Source organism: Schistocerca cancellata, chromosome 2 (assembly GCF_023864275.1).
Source record: "Schistocerca cancellata isolate TAMUIC-IGC-003103 chromosome 2, iqSchCanc2.1, whole genome shotgun sequence".
Classification (NCBI taxonomy): Eukaryota; Metazoa; Arthropoda; class Insecta; order Orthoptera; family Acrididae; genus Schistocerca; species Schistocerca cancellata.
In genome coordinates, this window is record NC_064627.1 from 469,822,424 (window position 1) to 469,842,306 (window position 19,883).

Here is a 19,883-nt window from a genome sequence, read left to right on the forward strand (position 1 = left end):
ACAAAATCAAAATTTGTTAAACATATACATGTCGATTACGCTCGCTTGTTAATTAGGCCTTTTACCTTCAGCAGAAAGACATGAGAGGCGATCGAGACAGATTAGCGGCTCACCAATATGAACCATGATTATGGTTACAGCCTTTCGTTGCCTCGGCAGCCGGCACACGAACAGCCACACAACGTAATGACCTTTTCAATCCAGCAGTGGACGCCGCTGGAGCACTGACACGTCACAAAGGCAGTGTGGACCAATAAAACAATATCTTAGGCTACAATCAAGAAAGAATATCAGCTCCCTTCCTCTACATTCCCGACATTCAATCATAGTATGTATTTTTTATTTGATGCTCCCGACATTCAATCATAGCATTTTCATTTTTTAATTTTTTTTTGCTGTTAAGGAACTATACCGTCAGGAGAGTAGAAAGCATATTAAAGTTGCACCACTGCCAAGTAGTATTGTATAACTTAACGAAGACCAGTGGTAATAATGACTGAAACGTTGATAGGATGTTTTATAAGACGGACCCATCTACAACGCAGAAGAATTTTATGTAAATTGCTATTGCAAGATTAAAGTCTTACAGAAATTCGGGTTATAGGACAACTCTTCCAACCAACAATACGCCGATTACGACCTAAAATTTAGCGTTGTCTCCCGACAAAGAGCGTAGCATCCCCTTATAATACAAAAATTCAAAATGAAAAGCTGTTCGTTGTTACGGCAGCAACTGCTGCTAATGAAACATCATGCAGTGTCTGGCCAAAAGTATCCGGACAACTATTAGCAGACATTAATATGGATGTGTCCACAATTCGCCTCTATGAAGGCTTCATCACTACGGGACATACATTGAATGAGGAGTATCAGCCCTTAATTTCGGCCGGAACACGTCAGGGAAATTTTTAGAACTCACTGGAACAAGTCGGCACCGGAGATTTAAAATATAGCTCAGTGAACAGAAGTCAAATGATACTTCAAGCATTTACTTAATATTTAAATCCGTGTCTCATGGCACTTTCTTTATTTTCTAACTCTTAGGCAAATCGTAATTGTACGTGAGCCCCATGGGTCAGGAATATCTTCATCGTCATTCTCGCTAAATGTGTTACTAATTAATACTGGACGCACTTACGCAGAGCAGTTAGAATGCAACTGTTCGAACATTGTAATTATGACGTCATATCACGAAGACTACCGACTTGTAACTAAATGTATAGAGCAAAACATTAATGAGCAAAGTGACACTGCTACGGGGGGTGAAGTTCAGGGTTTTGTAAAATATGATTTTTCATAGTAAATATTGTCACAAGTTTTCAAAAATTTGAACTTATGATTCCATTGGCTGGAGTGGGTGGGGGTGGACGGGGGGAGATGCTGTGTGGTTGAAGAGGTGCGTTACAGCACCTAAATTTTTGAAATTAAGCCCTGAGTTGTCGGAATGTCTGTGGAGAAATAGTAGCGCATTAATCCTCAAGAACCTAAACTAGAGAAGGTAATGATGTTGCACGTTGGGGTCTGGGACTTTCTAAATGACCCGACACGTGTTGCGGTGGCTTCGATTCGGGATTCTGTGTAGACCAGTCCATTTCGTACTGTTACTGTCCACAAAGCATTTCCTCGCAGTGCTGCTTTATGACAGGGTGTTTTGTCATCCTGATATAAACAGTTCTCGTCCCCGTACTGTTCCTCTTTCTACTCAGTACACAATCCTGTAGAACATGTTCATATATTTAAGCATTTAACTTTTTTCTTAAGTGCAATAAGGGGACCACACCTTAACCACGAAAAACACCGCCATACCGTAACACCACTTTCTCCGTATTTGACTGTTGATCCTATATATGATGGAGGTAACGTTCTGTTGTTATTCATCAAACCGAATTACTTCCTTAGGATTGCCTCTGGATACACAGTATTTCATCGCTCCAAATCACTCGTTTAGAGTCTGCCACTGCCCACTGGCGTCGCTCTTTATGCCACTTCAATCGTCGCTTAGCACTGAATACAGAAATGTGTGGATCATGAGGAGCTGCAAGACCTTTGCGCCTTGTTCTTTCTAACTCCCTGTGCACAGTCCACAGTCTTTTTGCTAACTCGACTGCTGATAGTAACTCAGAGCTCACGAGTTATTCCAGTGTATCTTATCTGATTCTCATCATCACTATAAGAAATATGCAACGTTTGCAGTAAAGTGTACAGTCTTCTTCGAGCACTGACCCTGTAAGTTTATTCAAGATGATTCCGTAAGAATAATATCGCTATTCCCCCAAACATTCCCGCTTCAGTTAGCTGAGATTTTCTGGCACACTTTCGTTATATTCTGTACTGACCTGGAGTTCTAACAGAGCGTCTCTGAATTCGTTCTATGCCTGCTGTCCCATGTTCTTGATAAGATCTCCGTGCGCTGGGACAACGCTATAACTGTAGCATTAGTATTTTGTATGAGATGTCCTTTACAGAAGCAAATCATTTATCCAAAATCGTTAATCTAAGTCTTCCAATTGCCTTTCCTTAACTTCTACGTTCATTCTGCATTATGTTACTTAGCAATATACGGGGCGACTCCGTCATTATGTTACAAACTTTCAGGGATGATACTGAAGAGTAAATGTATGTATAATCTGACTTAAGATGCCCAGATCGGAAACGACAGTCTGAAGTTATAAACTAAAATCGTTCTGATAATTCTGTAATAAATGTGTTGTTGTTAAGATTATAGGGTAGGCAACTTCAAATGTTGTACTACGCACGAAAATCAGGAAAAAACGTCTCCTAAATATGAGCTCTAAAATGAATACCTTAAGAGCTATGGACACTTGTTCAGTAGAAGAGATGTGTTTCACAGAGGCGATGATGAACAAGTGTTCGTATTTCTTAAGATATTCATTTTGAGAGCTCATATTTACCACACTTGTTTTGGTCCATACTAAAACCTCTGAAAGTTGTCTATCCTAAAATCTTAACAACAACAGTTCCGATACATCTATTCCACAGGCAGAGGTATCAGAACGATTTCTGATTATAACTTTCAACTTGGTCGTTGCCGGGTGGTAGTTCTTTAACTCCGCCACACACCGTCAGGTGGCTTCCGGAGTATGGATGTAGATGTAGATGTAGATAAATGATAAATTTATCCCACCCCACAATCCCTGAAAGTTTGTATCATCATCAAGGAATTACCGTGTCTTTAAACGTTGTGACATATTACTGGTCTGTTGGGGCATTATCTTCCACACACCCATATTTTGAGGGAACCACCGTTAAGGACAACGAGTGGAAACACAGTCCTAGTTGCCCTGCATATTCGGACTGTCATCCAGGGGCGATATGTAGCTGTAGCCAGCAGCATCATCGAAATGGTAAATAGTTTACTTCTATTGAAAACCATAGCGTTACTATCACGATTTCTTTTAGAATGTCTGTCGTTACTTTCGTTTGCGTATAGCATTGCGTTTTATTACCCGAAAATTCTTCCTACTAAATCACTTGTTTGTGTATAAACTTCGTAGGATTGTATTTCCGTTATCAGTCGACATTTTTCTAAAATGTCGAATGCCTTTCGAAAATCTAGGAAGACTGAATTCAGCATTTGATCTGAGCCTGCTACTCGCAAAACATCGTGTGCGAGTTGTGTTTAACACCAGTGTACGTTCCTAATGTGTGCGAATTTTTATTTGTAGGTTTCTAGTAACGTCATAATATTTGTGTTTAGAATAATGTGTAGAATCCTGCAATAGACAAACGTTAGAGATATTGATTTGTAGTGCATTGCATCATTCTTTTACCCTTTTTACAACCAGGGAGTGACCTCCGCTTTTCTCTGGTCATGCGGGAATATTCGTTACAATGAAAGCTCTACCCAAATACGGCCCGCAGGGTATTCAACGCAAAAACTAATGGGAATTCTATCAGGTGTTTGCTTTTTGTACTATTAAACATTTTTCAGTACCAAGGGTGTCTATTTCAATATCAACCATCTGTGCGTTTGTGCGATGGTCAAACAGCGGGACTCTAGTAGCATCCTTACGTGTAAATTCATTTTTCGTTGTTTAGACTAACTCATAAAATGCTGATCAGTGCAGTAGCGAAATCATGACACACGTCAATACACACACGTCAGTACACACACTGACGGAAATAGAAAGTGTTACACTACGAAGCACAAGTCCGATAGTCTGACAGGAAGACCAGGCGATAGTTTTAGCATGTTATGGCCATGAGTAACGCACCACACAAAGTACATTTCTTAGTGGTTCTTCGTTCACTGGGGCAGGAGTGCTGACTCTTGCACCAGACTGGAGCTTTTGGGAAGCACACTTCGTTGCAATAAAGTGAGATGCATATCGACGCGCGCATTGCATTTAGTTCGTTTCAGATGAGTTTCACTTGGAATAGCGGGCGTTTATAAAATCGTCACTCTCTCAGGCTGCTTTCCACATAGTAATTTCATGAGTTAAATGTGGATATTTTTCGACTTAATTCTTGGTCTATAGCAAGTATGACCCGAAATTCACTTCAATGATAAGCTTTTTATATCTCAAGTTCTTTACACTCTCACTTTTAATGTTTTTTTTAATTTCAAGTACAATACTATTTTTCTAGTCTGGCTTTGAGATACTGTACTGAAAGCATATGAAATCAGTTCATTTCAGTGTGTGAGCGCAGCCACCAGGATTTAATTGTTTATTCGATTATTCAGTTATAATAACTGGCAATTTAGATTGCCTACCCTGACAAACTTGCCAAGTGGCACGGTATCCATATTACAATTTTAAATGAAATTGCTCAACGAGCTCATGTAACGCATTGTACCTTGTATATCAGGGACAAACTGTACTTGCGTGTTCCTTTTGAATTTATCTCCTGCAAGTGATTTTCAGGCCGTAAGGTAAATTTGATGCTGATGGAGTTAGTCCAAGATCTTCAGGCGGCGGAGAAGAATGACCTAATTTATTAATACTGGTCATATAGCAGAGATTTTAAATTGTTAAGCACTAATGGGCCATGGATATCAATACACGTTTTTGTAGTTTACATAATCTATTTAGATGCTTTTTCCTACGCTCCCAGATAGTGAATTAATATTTAATGTTGAGAAAGCCTTTACTGCCAAATGATTTTCGCCTCTCCCTGCCGGCCTGTTTTGCGTAAAATTGCTCTTCCTATAATTTTTCTACTCAGACTGCATTATCGTTTAAAACTGTGTCTTTTATTTGCCGGTACATTTCTGGGCATTAATAATGATTTTAATCTTGCATGAATACGAAACTTGTACTGCACAGGATGGAGTATGACTTACAGTACACATGTTACATACTTTGGTATTGTTATGAGTGTCAGATAATGAGGTTTATGCCTTGGAATATTTCGCGTAAATAAAATTCAAGTAGTGTATCAACAGATTCTGTCATAGCACCTGCTGAAACATGTATTAATTTCCCGCACATTCAGCCGAAAGAGTGACATTGTGGCTGTATATAGTAATGTATTGACTATTATGTGTTTGTAGTTCATTCATGACGCAGCTGATGTTTTATGTAAAAAACAAAGATTTGATTTATTTTCATTGTTTGAAAGTGCAAGTGATGGGTTTGTAACTGATGTGCTCTTTTGCTTCTCTTATCGACTACTTGCAACGTGTCTTAATGCAAATAGACACTGCAACTTTCGAGCTGGATTACTCTGTCTTACAGAAAGAAGACCTCTTCCAGTAAGTGACGCCCAGAACTGTAGTAGTTCATACTGAACACAGTCTTGAAGAGAATTAGTCAATAATAATTTACATAACACAGACTGTCTGCAGCCCTGCTCTGCAACTAGCAGACTCGTTCTTCGGCGACGCTTACCTTACAGACAGACATAAAAGACACGAAATTGATTTGCCATCATCTTTTGCAACCTCATGAGCGTAAGTGCGGAATATTGTATTCAGGTTAGGAGATTCTATCAGCGACTGTTGTGGTTAATTCTTTCAAATTGTTCCCAAAAACATTTGTAACGTATTTAGAGCATTGCAGAGGTGTCGTTCGGGTCAAATATCATCTGCGTTTATGTTCAAGCGTGGTTTCTCGCCGTGTTCTGACATTTTTGGTCCAGCCCCTGTATCTATTTGCGCTGAGCTGAGCGGAAGCTGATGTAACGACACTCATCTCCGGCAAAAAGAAGTCGAATGCTCGCGTGGCCTAGTTTCAAAGACAATCTTGCTTCCAGAGGATCGATAACAGAAACAGTTCTCCGTTTACTAAAATAAGTTGATCAGCTATCGATTTGAAAAAGTAGTGGAAGCAAAGCTGTATCCTTATATTTATGTTCCAAATCTTTTTATTTGTTGTGAAATGTTAGAGTTACGAGAGGTGTGTGCACATAAAGAAACCTTAGACTTTTCCGATACGCCGTGCGCTGTAAGTATGGGAAGCCAGGATGTAAAAGGGAGTGGGAATATTCGTCGTTCGTCCTCTGAGTATCTGTACAGGGACTCGACGATGTCGTCACTCACGTAAGAAGCAATTGTACGTGTTTTAACTGCATTTCAGAAGAGCGCCTATCAGAAGTGCCAGCCCACTCGGCCTCGAGACGCCTGCTGGGTAGGCTTCCCACCGCGCACAGGTATACATAAGGCGCGGCGCGCAGGCGCCCGCTGACACACTCCGCCCTGCGCCGCCGCCGCCATGACCACCGCCGCGCTCTTCGCCTTCCTGCTGGCTGCTGCCGCCACCGCCGCCTCTGCCGCTCCCAGAGGTCCGGAGAGGCTCATCACCAAACTGCGTGAGTTCCCCTTCTACTCTCACCCACTCTCATACTGCTAAAACTACTTAACTGTGATTACAGAAAGGAGCATTCTATAACTGGAGAAGCCAATGATCTTGTTTCGTTGTATGCACAGTACAGACTAAATCATGTTTTCTTTACATTTTGTGACCGGTTTCGGTCTACAGATGTGCAACTGAAATACAGAACGGTTGCTACCGCTGGCGTCAGCTCATGTACGTCGTTACAACTGAAGCAGTCCCGTATTTTATTTGAAAACCTGAAGATAGTTTAATAAGCCGAAACTCGTCATAAGATTGACATAAAACATGATTTAAACTATCTTCTTCTTCCTTTCTTCCTAGGAGAAACCCTGTTTTATTCAATACTTCTCAGACTACCCTCAGTCTGTCACTTCATCTTTTCCTTGGGTGGCTAAGATTTCCTTTACCAGCTGGTGATTTATTTTTTACGATTTTCACAACCTTCCATTCATTCATGCTGTTTAATTGTCCACTTATTCACGTTTCTCTTACGTGTCCACTCATTAGTGGTGTCCCCTTCACATCCTCTTCTAATTCTTTCACTTATCTCTCAATCTTCTAGTGTCTTCCTTGTATCCTTTGCAGAATTTTCATTTCCCTGAATTCCAAAAGTCTCTTTGTTCTTTTATGTTTCCGGTCAACTGTGTATATCATAACTGTTCTAACTGTTGCTTTGCATATTCTTGCCTTTGCATCTTTTTCTCGTACGCTTGTTTTTCCAGACAGTATCATTTAAACATCCTGCCACTTTGTTTGCTTTAGCTACTTGTTCTCCAACTTTCTTTTCGACATTTCCTTTGCTGTTCAATACCAAGATATTTAAATATCGTCACTTGCTGAATAATTTTTTTCTTTATTTTTAGTTAGCCGGTCAGTGTGGTCGAGCGGTTCTAGGCGCTTCAGTCTGGAATCACGCGACCACTACGCTCGCAGGTTCGAATCCTGCCTCGGGCATGGATGTGTGTGATGTCCTTAGGTCAGTTAGTTTTAAGTAGTTCTAAGTTGTAGGGGACTGATGACCTCAGCTGTTAACTCCCATTGTGCTCAGAGCCATTTGAACCATTCACTTTCAGTTTGCATCTAACTGGTTCCACAGATGTGTTCGGACATTTGATTTTATGAGTGGATATGGTCATATTTACGTTTTTGTCTGCCAAGTTAAGTGTATGTAAAAGTTTCTGCAGGGTATCTTCATTGTTTTCCAACAGAAGCGTATCGTCAGAATTCCAAATGATTTTCATTTCTACGTCCCTTTTTTCATATTGACTACCAGCCAATACCTTCTTTATCACCTTGTCGATAATTATATTTGAAGAGTCACCTACTATAATACCACCATTAATTGCTCTACAGCTAGTTAACCTGGGACCAGTTTGATTTAGACTGTATTGCACATTAACAATTCCTGTGGACTGGACTGGAGAACTCAACATCTACTTAGATTCGCAATGAAGAAAATTATTTTAAATAGAGAAAAAATAGGATGCATTATGTCAAAGTTTCACCGATTCAACATTTTATTTAGCCATAATTACCTCTACACTTACACTAGTTTTCAAATTTAAGCTTGAAACTTGCAACGGCAGCACAGATCCTTCATTCAATTAAACTCCCACAAGTTGTGATGACTTTGTCACTGAAGAGCATTTGAAATCTCTAGGTAGTGACTCTGAACGTAGAAATTTAAACAACTGTATAGCTTTGTTTTAGACCTTCAGGTAACTCTATAGTAAAGTATTCATTATTACATGTTCCTCGGCATTTTTACTTTCCATTTTACGTGTTTTAGAATAATATAGGCAGCCGTGACCGTAGGTAATACAAATTTTTCTTCGATGTATCTTTATCCATTTACACTATGTGATCAAAAGTATCCGGACACCGCCAAAAACATACGTTTTTCATATTAGGTGCGCGGTACTGCCACCTACTGCCAGGTACTCCATATCAGTGGCCTCAGTAATGATTAGACATCGTGAGAGAGCAGAATGGGGCGCTCCGCGGAACTCACGGACTTCGAACGTGGTCGGGTAATTGGGTGTCACTTTTGTGTCATACGTCTGTATGCGAGATATCCACACTCATAAACATGCGTAGGTCCACTGTTTCCGATGTGGTAGTGAAGTGGAAACTGAAGGGATACGTACAGCACAAAAGCGTACAGGCCGACCTCGTCTGTTGACTGACAGAGACCGACGACAGTTGAAGAGGCTCGTAATGTGTAATACGCGGACATCTATCCAGACCACCAAACAGGAACTCCAAACAGCATCAGGGTCCACTGAAAATCTGTGACAGTTAGGCGGGGGGCGAGAAAATTCGGATTTCATGGTCGAGTGACTCTCATAAGCTATACATCACGACGGTAAATGCCAAACGACGCCTCGCTTGGTGTTAGGAGCGTAAACATTGGACGGTTGAACAGTGGAAAAACGTTGTGTGGAGTGTCGAATCACGGTACACAAGGTAGCGATCCGATGGCAGGGTGTCAATATGGCGAATGCCCGGTGAACGTCATCTGCCAGCGTGTATAGCGCCAACAGTAAAATTCGGAGGCAGTGGTTTTGTGATGTGGTCGTGTTTTTCATTGAGGAGGCTTGCACTCCTTATTGTTTTGCGTGGCACTATCACAGCACAGGCCTATATTGATGTTTTAAGCACCTTATTGCTTCCCACTGTTGAAGAGCAAGTCGGGGATGGCGATTGCATCTTTCAACACGATCGAGCGCCTGTTCATAATGCACGGCCTGTGGTGGAGTGGTTACAGGACAATAACATCCTGGCAATGTACTGGCCTGCACAGAGTCCTGACCTGAATCCTACAGAACACCTTTGGGACGTTTTGGAACGCTGACTTCGTGGCAGGCCTCACCGACCGACATCGATACCTGTCCTCAGTGCAGCACTCCGTGAAGAATTGGCTTCCATTCCCCAAGAAACCTTCTAGCACCTGACTAAACGTATGCTTGCGAGAGTGGACGCTATCATTAAGGCTAAGGGTGGGCCAACACCATACTGAATTCCAGCATCACCGATGGAGAGCGGCACGAACTTGCAAGTCATTTTCAGCCAGGTGTCCGGATACTTTTGATCACATAGTGGCCGTATCTCGTTGTGTGATCCATATATTATAGTCCGCTACAGCACCTAATGTGGTTTTGTGCAGAGATACTATGATTTCGGGTCATGTCGGCATGAAAAGAATTTAGAAGGATGTTAATACGACTCCAGTCTTGTCTCTGAATGAAGGAGCTATAGTTGAAAGTAGGGCCTCATTTCTGCGCGCGAGGTGACGTAGTCTTTCGAGGTGTGGTATTTTCTTCCGGCAGTGTATATCCACATATATATCCCTTCGATTTTTAGACAACTTATTGATTTCTGGCTGTTCAATACACAACGTTAGCTTGTTTTATGCGGGGCTGTCGATCGGATATATGTCTAAATGCTTCCCTGTATTGTCATCGACATTGTGGTATGTGAGTGTAACACGGTAAAAGTAGTGATGCATTACACACGACAAACAGTTCTTTCATTTGAATCTAATTGTTAGTTTTTGCGACATCCGTTGTAAAATATCTGCAATTAGGTGTCAAATACCCGAAGTTTCTGACGTACGCACAGATACAAAAATGAGTATCAAGTACAATTAACACATGACTAATACCTTTTCCACTACATAACAGTCGAGGTCTGTGTATAAAATTAAAATAAAACAAAGTAAAAGTTACGTCTGATGGATACAAGGATCACATACGGTGATGTAAATGATCTAGCACTTAATACTTTCTTAGTTTCATTTGCAAGATGTATTTCTAGAACTTCGCTTCGACACACAGCTGCGATGAGTCACCAGATTCTCTAGCTTGTTGCGTAAAATGGCAATGATAAGACCTTCAGAACAGCACGAGATTGCAGACGTTATGCTTCACGGATGTTTAATGGTTGATTAACATGCTTTACAGTGAGTCTTAACCACGGATAAACGGTAATCTTGTAACAGTATTACATACCTTAACAGCTCATGGCTTGTTCCGCAAGCTACTGTACAGTGCGTAACGGAGGGTATTTCGCACCACTCTTAGTGATTTTCTGTTATTCACGCACTGGGCGATGAAAAATTGACTATCTACATTCCTCTGTAAGCGCCCTAATATCTCACTTTGGTCTCAAAATTCCTACGATGGAGGCATCGCAGTTATCACAAAGTCTTCCTTGAATACCGTTTTCCTAAATACAGTCATCATTTTCTTAGGGCCTTTGTCCCACTTCAACGCAGGGTCGGCCTTGTTACTGTAGATTTGGCGATGTTAGTGCGGAGGGTGGCCGGATGCGCTTCATGTCGCCACGCCGTCCCCCCTCCCCTCCCCTCTCCCCCCGGGGGACGGAATTAGTGTACCCCATCTGTCTGCGTCTAGTGTAAGCTATGAAAGAGTGTGAACATTTTCAAATGTCTGCGAGTCGTGTAACTGAGGTGGGACATCCCGGTATTCACCTAGTGGGAAAACCGCCTAAAAATCACGTGAAGGCTGGCCGGCACATCTGCCCTCGTCGTTAATCCGTCGGGCGGATTCGATCCGGGGCCGGCGCGCCTACCCGAGTCCAGAGAACAGCGCGTTAGCGCCCTTGGCTAACATGGCGGGTCGTTTCTCTAAATACAATATCTGATAAAAAGTATTCGTACACCAACATTGATATGGAGTCTGTCCATCCTTCGTCTTTACGACGGTTTGAGCTCTGCTAGGAACATTTTCAATATGTGAATGTCTCCCTCATGAGCCGAAACTAGAGATGACAGTGATGCTGGACGCTTTGGTCTGGAGCCAAGTCGAAGTCCTGACTCAAGCCTTTCATTGGGTTCAGGTAGGGACTCTGAGCAGTCCAATCCGTTTTCAGGAATGTTTTTGTCCACACATCTTTGGCTCACATACGTTGCTGTATGACGGGATGTATTGTCATGTTGGTACAAATAATCGTCGTCTCTCATCTTTTTCTCTACTGTACGCAGTCACAATGATGTAAAATGAGATTCTTCCTCGTTTAGGTTTTACTTAAGCGCAATAAGGGGACTACACTCGAACCACAAAAACATCTTTGTACCCTAACCCTATCTCCTCCTTGCTTCACTGCAGGCACCACACATTGTGGCAGGTAACGTTCACCAGACATACGTCAAACCCACATCATTCCGTCTCATTGCCACGGGTCATAGGGCGATTCATTACTCCAGTTCAGCCGATTCCAGTCGTCCACCGTCCTGTGACATCGCTCTTTATACCACTTCGTGCGTCGCCTGGAACTGTCTAAGGCAACGTGTGCCTTACGAGGAGCCACTCAACCATTGTACTCAGTTCTTTTTGAATGCCTGTCCACAATCGTTGTGCTACCTATACGTCTGGTAGCACTTTGGAACTTACCAGTGATTCCTTCCTTCGAATTTAAGCGATCTGTACAATCATATTCCTCAATGCTCGACGATCCCTGTCCACCAGTACAAGACGTCTGCCAGGTCTCAGTGCCGCTTTGGTAGTTCCTTCGCGTCTCCACTTCACAGTCACTTCACTAACTGTCGACTTGGGAAGCTTCAAACTGAGCAAAATGTCTCTGCTGTATTTGCTACTCAGATGACATCCAGTGACTAGTCCACGTTGAAAGTCACTGAGCTCTCCAGACCGAACTGTTCTGTTGTCACTGCTACCCTGGAGGGTCCAACTCCCGTGACATTTGGTGCTCGGTCCCCGAGACATAGCTGTGTCCGGATACTTTTTATCAGATTATTCTCAACATGGTTTTAACAGAACACCGTCCCTCTTCCTCCAGAGATTGTGATGTAAATTCCCCTAGCAATTCTTTGCATTTTCGTATGGGCTGTGTCGACCTGCTAGGTTCTGTCAGTGCACTTCTTAATTCGTTCAATGTCTGCTGTTATGCCTACTTAAAGGGGACGCCAAACACTGGAGCAATACTCTACAGGGTGAAAAGTATTTCCTATGATGAGTATTTAAACCGGTGGAGGCCGTATTACGCTATTCAGTTGTTAGAGGCCGTACAACGACCTTCAGTTGTTAAAGGGCGTATTATGCTCTTCAGTTGTAGGCAACTGCTGTCCACCAGTGTAGTAGTGCATTGTCTCTGTTTACTAATGGAGCGATACACCTGGAGTGAGTACACTGACATGCTTGGTGCGTACTAAGTAGCACGCCACAACGGACGAGCTGCAAAACGGGTTTATCAACAACAATATCCTAATCACCGTATCCCGCATCATACGACCTTTGCTGCTGTGTACCAACGTCTGCGTGAGACCAGGTCATTTAGCAGATTACCTGGACAGGGGCACCGTCGCACGGTAAGAACGTTGCAATTTGAGGAAGCTGTCTTGCAGCATGTGGAGCGGGATCCTTCAATCAGCACTCGTGCAATTGCATGTAACATGGGGACGAATCAGACGAATGTAAGAACAGTCCTTTGGGAGCAATTGTTACGTCCATTTCACTTACAGCGTGTCCACAAACTGGAACCAGTTGATTATCCACCAAGAGCACAGTTTTCGCAGTGGTACCTGGGACACTGTGAAATGCATCTACATTTCCATCCTCTGTGTTGTTTACCGATGAAGCAACGTTCGGGCGTGATGGAGTCTTCATCATGCACAATTCGCATGTTTGGAGTGAGGATAACCCGCATGCCACAGTTACTAGCGCTCATCAAGTGCGGTTCTTCGTTAATGTGTGGGTCGGTGTTGTTGGGGACTGTTTAATTAGGCCGTATCTGCTACCTATACCATTAAATGGCAGTCACTATTACAATTTTCTTGCCAGAGCATTGCCAGAATTGCTGGAAGACGTCTCGCTCCCTACAAGACAACGCATGTGGTTCCAACATGACGGGGCGCCGGCACATTTCAGTCGTCGTGTGCATCGATTCCTGGACCGACGGTTCCCAGAAACGTGGACTGGCAGAGGTGGTCCTGTACCATGGCCTGCTCGATCCCCAGATACGTCCCCTCTGGACTTTTTTGTTGGTTTAATTAATTTGTCGCCAGAGAAATCTTTCTCTACCGGTTTAAATATTTCTCATACGAAAAAATGACATTAGGGGAAAACATTTGTTTTGATTTCCCCTACAACCTCCCAGAGTTTGTCGGTTTAAATACTTTTCACCCCGTATAATTGGTCCCACAACCTTCTTGTACGCGATCTCCTTCACAGATGCACTGCACATTCCAAGAACCCTACCAACAAATCTTTCTCTTTCTGTCCCTAATACTGATTTCACGTATTCATCCTGTTCCATAGCAATTTTTAGTATGAGCCTAAATATTTAAAAGACGTGACGTACTCTGGACGTTTGCCACTGTTGTTGCAACCGGATACCATCGATGTCACCCTCTCTGTTCATGGTGCTGATTTGATTCTTGTCCTGCAACACTCATCTGCAAAGTAGACTGTCAAATCACTGAAATGGCTGCGTCTGCTTATTTTCAGCCTCCTGGTTCAAGACTTGCAGCAGGAATGACCCCAATCTGAATGAGTGCATCAGGCAGATGATTATGGAGACCGTCCGCAAATCAAAGGATGGTGAGTATAGAATTCCTCTTTACCTGTAATTTCAGTTTATAAATTTGTCGTATCTGTAATGGGAACTGTGTAACTGAAGCGATATTTTATTTCCAACAGATCTGGGAAAATTCTTTTATCCGTTCCTCTTACTAATGTAATTTACCAAAACGTCGAAATTATCTCATTTTCCTAGCGCTAAATTTATTGGAAGTTACTCACACAAGGGTTCTTTTAGAGATGGTAACAGTGAGTTATATGATCTGGAAGCTGACTATATAGGAACGAGTTAAGCTTCCGAAACTTGGAGTACCTAACTGATGCATGTATAACTAAGACGGTTAGAGTTGTAACTGCTGTTCTTCTTCACACAAAAATTAAGTGCGATATATACGTTAATGTTGCCCAAACAAGCTTTTAATTTTTTTAAACACTGCAGTGATACTAAGAGTTGGAAGCTTAACTTGATGAGTCTCAATATAAAACAAGTGGCACACTGTAATTTGTACTTATCACAGGCATGTACACCAAAACACGCCAAAGATGATATCTTTACATCTCTCAGCAAAATGTACAAGTGTGAGTTAAGAAAACTTTGATCTTTACAGTGGCTGAGGCACACGCCAGGGTCGGTCGTAAGACAGTAGAAAGTAACTTGGCCTTGTATTTAGTGAGTGTTACATCAGTATAAATAACGCTCCCATAGATAGTTGAGGATAAGCCAAACTGAAGCAAAACTTTCGAGCCATTTAAATCTTAAAAAGATGTAGTAGATATTTACAGAAGCTTTTTTGAAATAGTTATGTACTCATTCCATGAACCGGTTTGGAGCCTTTATAGGATTATCTTCAGATGGTTTTCCAGAAGTTAGATAGCTGTTTTAAGCATAACGCTGCCTGCTGGCTTGCGACAGTATCGGCGGCTTTTGTTAGTTTCCATCTGTCTGCTTCTATTGTGATGACCAATTGGTATCACATCAGACACTTTTACTCAATATGTATGCAATATACAGCATGATAACGAAACTTTGCCAGCATCCAGCATGCGCTATACAACACTTAGGACGGACGTTACGACAGTGCGTCGTAATTTGGCTTAACGCACTGCGGCAGCAAAAGACGGACGCCAGTGCCTTTGCGACAGCATAACATCGCCTGCAATGCCTCTCCTGGACCTGTGACCATATCGGCTGGACCCTAGACGACTGGAAAACTGTGGCCTGTTCAGATGACTTTCAGTTGTAAGAGCTGACGGTAGGACCCCACGAAGCCATGGACTCCAGTTGTGAACAAGGTACTGTGGAAGCTCGTGGTGGATCCATAATTTTGTGGGCTATGTTTACAAGGAATGGGCTGGACCCTTTGGATGTTTGGCTACTTGGAGACCGTTTGGAATCATTCATGGACTTTACGTTCCCAAACAACGATGGAATTCTTGTGGATGACAATGCGCCATGTCACTGGGGCACAATATTTCGCGATTGGTTTGAAGAGCATTCTGAACAATTAGTGCGAATGATTGGCCTCTCACATCGCCCGACGTGAATTCCATCGAACATTTATGGAACATCATCGAGAGGTCAGTTCGTGCAGAAAATCCTGCACCGGCGTCAATTTCGAAATTACTACCGGCTAAGGAGGTAGTATGTCTCAATGGTTCTGCATGGGATTTCGGTCGACTTATTGAGTCCATGTCACGTCGACTTGCTGCACTACTCCGGACAAGAGGAGGTCCGATATGACATTTGTCACCACAGTGTATGTCAGTCTTACAGAAATCATCTTTGACTAGCAGCTTTGTTAGCCAATATGGGTGGCGTCTTCAGTCATCTACGAATTCACCTCTTACGCTTTCTTGTTTTGATCTTCCTTCTCGTGGTTATAAATATTTAAAAAATTCAGGCTATAAATTGTGTCTCGCCGTAACTACTGCCTCCGTTTTCCCCACATAGTATTCAGCTGCCTACAGAATAGACAAGGTAAGTCGTTTACATTGATTGCATGAGTTACAGATATACCCTCATTCTTTCAGTACATTATCCGTGATTTGAATGGGGGGAATGACTAGAGGAACACAGCTGTGAAGTGAGGGACCAACGCGGTCAGCCGTTGCGACACCAGCGCCACACCAGCTGGGCAGCACTCGCTGGCCTCAGCTCTCAAGGCTAACCGCCTCACCAGGCAACTCGTACAGCTGGTCCCATCGAGTATTACGACTGTTTTTATCAATATTGTTTACGGTCTTTAATGGAAACGCATAGCCCTACAAATCTAAGTTTGTGTCTGAGGGGCCGAACTGCGTCTTCGAAATATCTGAAGAACATTATGCCTAGGACTTAGTTCTTCACTCTGTCGGGTTCCTTCTAAACAAAAGTTTTGTAACAGTGAACTCGACAATGCAATGCGTGTCACTTAGTATTGCGCCCACATCGAAAACGATTTTACTGGTAAGTACCGACGTCCAGTGTACATTGGTGTGCAAAAGAAGTAACTTTCGCAGATGTATCACTGACAAGTAACACAGTTCTATAAAACTTGGAACATACATAGAAAGAACTGTTCCATTATAGTACAAAAGATAACTGAAGAAAATGTGCAGTGAGATGAATAGGAAATGACGCTCTTATTCAAAGAGACAGTAACCACAGTTCTGCGTTTTAATTACTGTTTAGTCTGCAGTTCTTTAGTGTGGTTAGGGATTATTACTGTTGCGTTCGTATGCTTGCTGAGTTGGAGACGCTCCAGGCGATGCTGGCTTGATGCAGATTGAGGCTGTTGCCAATGGGCATCGCTATAAGGGAGGGGAGGGGGGGGGGCGGCGAACGTGTTGATCCGATGTCGCGCAGATCCCACGTATCCACTGTGAGCGTCCCGGTTACAGCATCCACTGAGGATGACTCCTCGCCCGCGGTCGAATGGGAAGTCGTTTCGAAGTGTGGCAGGTGACGAAAGATTTTTGTGTGTGGGGGGGGGGGACTTTTTTGCGGAAGGGGGGAATCGAAAGACCACCGTGGTTCGTCTAACCAACGGGTTTCAGGCGTTATCTGGGGCTGACAGACATCCTGAGCCAGATGCAATCGTTCACCCTGTTCCAGAGAAAGTCTCTCGGCCTGCAAGACCTGGGAATTCACTGAGGGGTGGGATTGCTGGTGGTTGGGAGTTCCAATATCGGGCGCGTAATGAAGCCCCTTAGGGATATGGCTGCCAAGGAGGGAAAGCAATCTCGTGTGCACTCTATGTGCATGCCGGGTGGAGGCATTTCAGATGTAAAGCGGGTGCTTCTGGAAGCCTTGAAGAGCACAGGGTGCAGCCAGCTGCAGATGGTGGACTCATGACGATATCAGTGATATGTATCGCTTTGGATCGGAAGAGGTTCTGCCCAGTTTCGGGCGGTTAGCTGAAGTGGTCAAGACTGCCAGGCTTGCTTGCCAAATGAGGCACAGCTCAGCACTGTCGACAAAATCTATTGCGCATCTTTGGTACAGAGCCGAGCAGAGCGCCTCAAATCAGAGGCTTATGCTGTTTTGCGACCGTGTAGTAGACAACAGATTTCTTGACTTGCACAATAGAGTGGTGGTGTTACGGGATCCGCTTCATACATCAGGGGCCCACTACACTACACACGGGAGGCTGCTAGGGGTAGAGGGGTCTGTGTGGACGGGACTTGGCGGCTTTACTAAGTTAGAGGGTCTCGGCAAACTACAGAAATGCCGTCAGTCTAAAAGGGTGCAGGGCAAATACAGGAAAAGGGTAGTCATAACAACAGACATTATCGAGGCTGCCTTGGGAAAGAACCAGAGGTCCCAAGCACTAAGACAAAGTACAACAGGTACCGAAAGATGGCTAAAGATTGAAATAAGTTCAGTCGAAATTTTTACGAAGGATCTAATGGCGTTCAGGAAAGATACATTAAATACATTTGGAGCCGGCGTGTGTGTTTCTGCTAGAGGTAATTTATCCTCTAGCGAAATTGAAACAGTTAGCTCCTGCGAGTTTGTTCGAGTAGATTTTATACTTGACAACGGGAATAAATTAATAATTGGTTCCTTTTACCATCACCCAGACTCAGATGTTCCGTTGCTGAACAGTTCAAAGAAAAACTGGCTATCATCTCAAACAGGTACTCCATTAATACAATTATAGTCGGTGGTGACTTCAATCCACGCTCGATATGTTGGCGAAACAACACGTTCATAGCCAGTTGTAGGCATAAAACATGGTCAGAAATTGTATTAAATGCTTTGTCTGAAAATTATTTTGAGCAATTAGTTTAGGAGCCCAGTCGAAGTGTAAATGGTTGCGAAAGCAGTTGACCTCTTAGCAGCAAATAATTCTGAGCAAATAGGGAGCCTCATGATGGATACAAGGGTTAGTGATCATAAGGTCCTTGTAACAAGACTGCCCACCGCAATATCGAAATCCACCACAAGTAAACGCAAAATACATCTTTTTGAAAAGGCAGGGACAGTCTCCACTCATTTCTAACTATGTAAGCTCGAAACTTAGCGCTCACATTATTACGAGATGCTTTTAATAGCTCCGACGTCGAAACTCTGTCTCGGAATCTGACAGAAAACCCTAAGAGAATCTGGTCGTATATAAAATACACCAGTGGCAATACACAGTCAATACATTCAATGGGCGACAACGGTGGTAATATAACCGATGACAGTGCCTCTAAAGTGAAGATATTAAAAATAGTTTTCCAAAATTCCTTCTCGAAAGAAAACGAAGTATATGTAACAGAATTTAGATGAGGAACAGCTGCCTACATTACTATCTTAGAAGTAGATATCCACGGTACAGCGAAGCAGCTTAAGACACTTAATAGAGCAACTCTTCCAGTCGAGATAGTATAGTAACTAGGTTATTTCAGACGATGCTGACTCAATAGTCCCATACTTAGCAATCATATACAACCGCTCGCTCGACGAAAGAACAGTGCCAGAACACCGGAAAATTGCACACGTCACACCAACACTCAAGAAGGCAAATAGGAGTACGAAAAGAAATCCGTTGCATTTCGTCACACGATAAATAACATACTCTTAAAGGCTGTAGATTCAACTAAACATCTAGGAATTAGAATTGCGATCAACTGAAATTGGAACGATCACACAGATGTTGTTAGGCAAAAGCAAACCATAGAATGCATTTTCTTGACAGAACACTTAGAAGATGCAAAACACCTACTAAAGATACTGACAGCTCGCTTGTCTATCCTCTGCTAGAGTATTACTGTCCGTTATGACATCCTTTCCGGATAGAATAGCCTGAGGACATCGGAAAAGTCCAATGAACGGCAACTAGTTTTTCGTTATCGCGAAATGCGGGAGAGAGTGTCAAAGGTATGATAAGCGAGCTGAGGTGGCTCTCATTAAAACAAAGGCGTTTTTCTTTGCGGCGTGATCTTTTCAGCAAATTTCAATCATCAAATATCTCTTCTGAATTTGAAAATATTTTGCTGTCGCCAGTCTATATGAGGAGAAATAAGAGAAACCAGAGCTCGTACAAGAAGTTTAAGTCTTCTG

The 19,883-nt window shown here is 42.8% G+C and overlaps 1 protein-coding gene across 1 annotated transcript in view; it reads left to right on the top strand.

The window, feature by feature from the left end:
* Positions 1-6,649: 6,649 nt before the first annotated feature.
* The window catches only part of LOC126161990 (uncharacterized), a 68,403-nt gene continuing 55,169 nt past the window's right edge, over positions 6,650-19,883 (top strand). The window contains exons 1-2 of the mRNA XM_049918191.1: positions 6,650-6,771; positions 14,282-14,374. Coding sequence (XP_049774148.1) covers positions 6,675-6,771; positions 14,282-14,374 — 190 coding nt within the window. The 5' untranslated portion in view covers positions 6,650-6,674. The remainder of the gene's footprint in view (positions 6,772-14,281; positions 14,375-19,883) is intronic.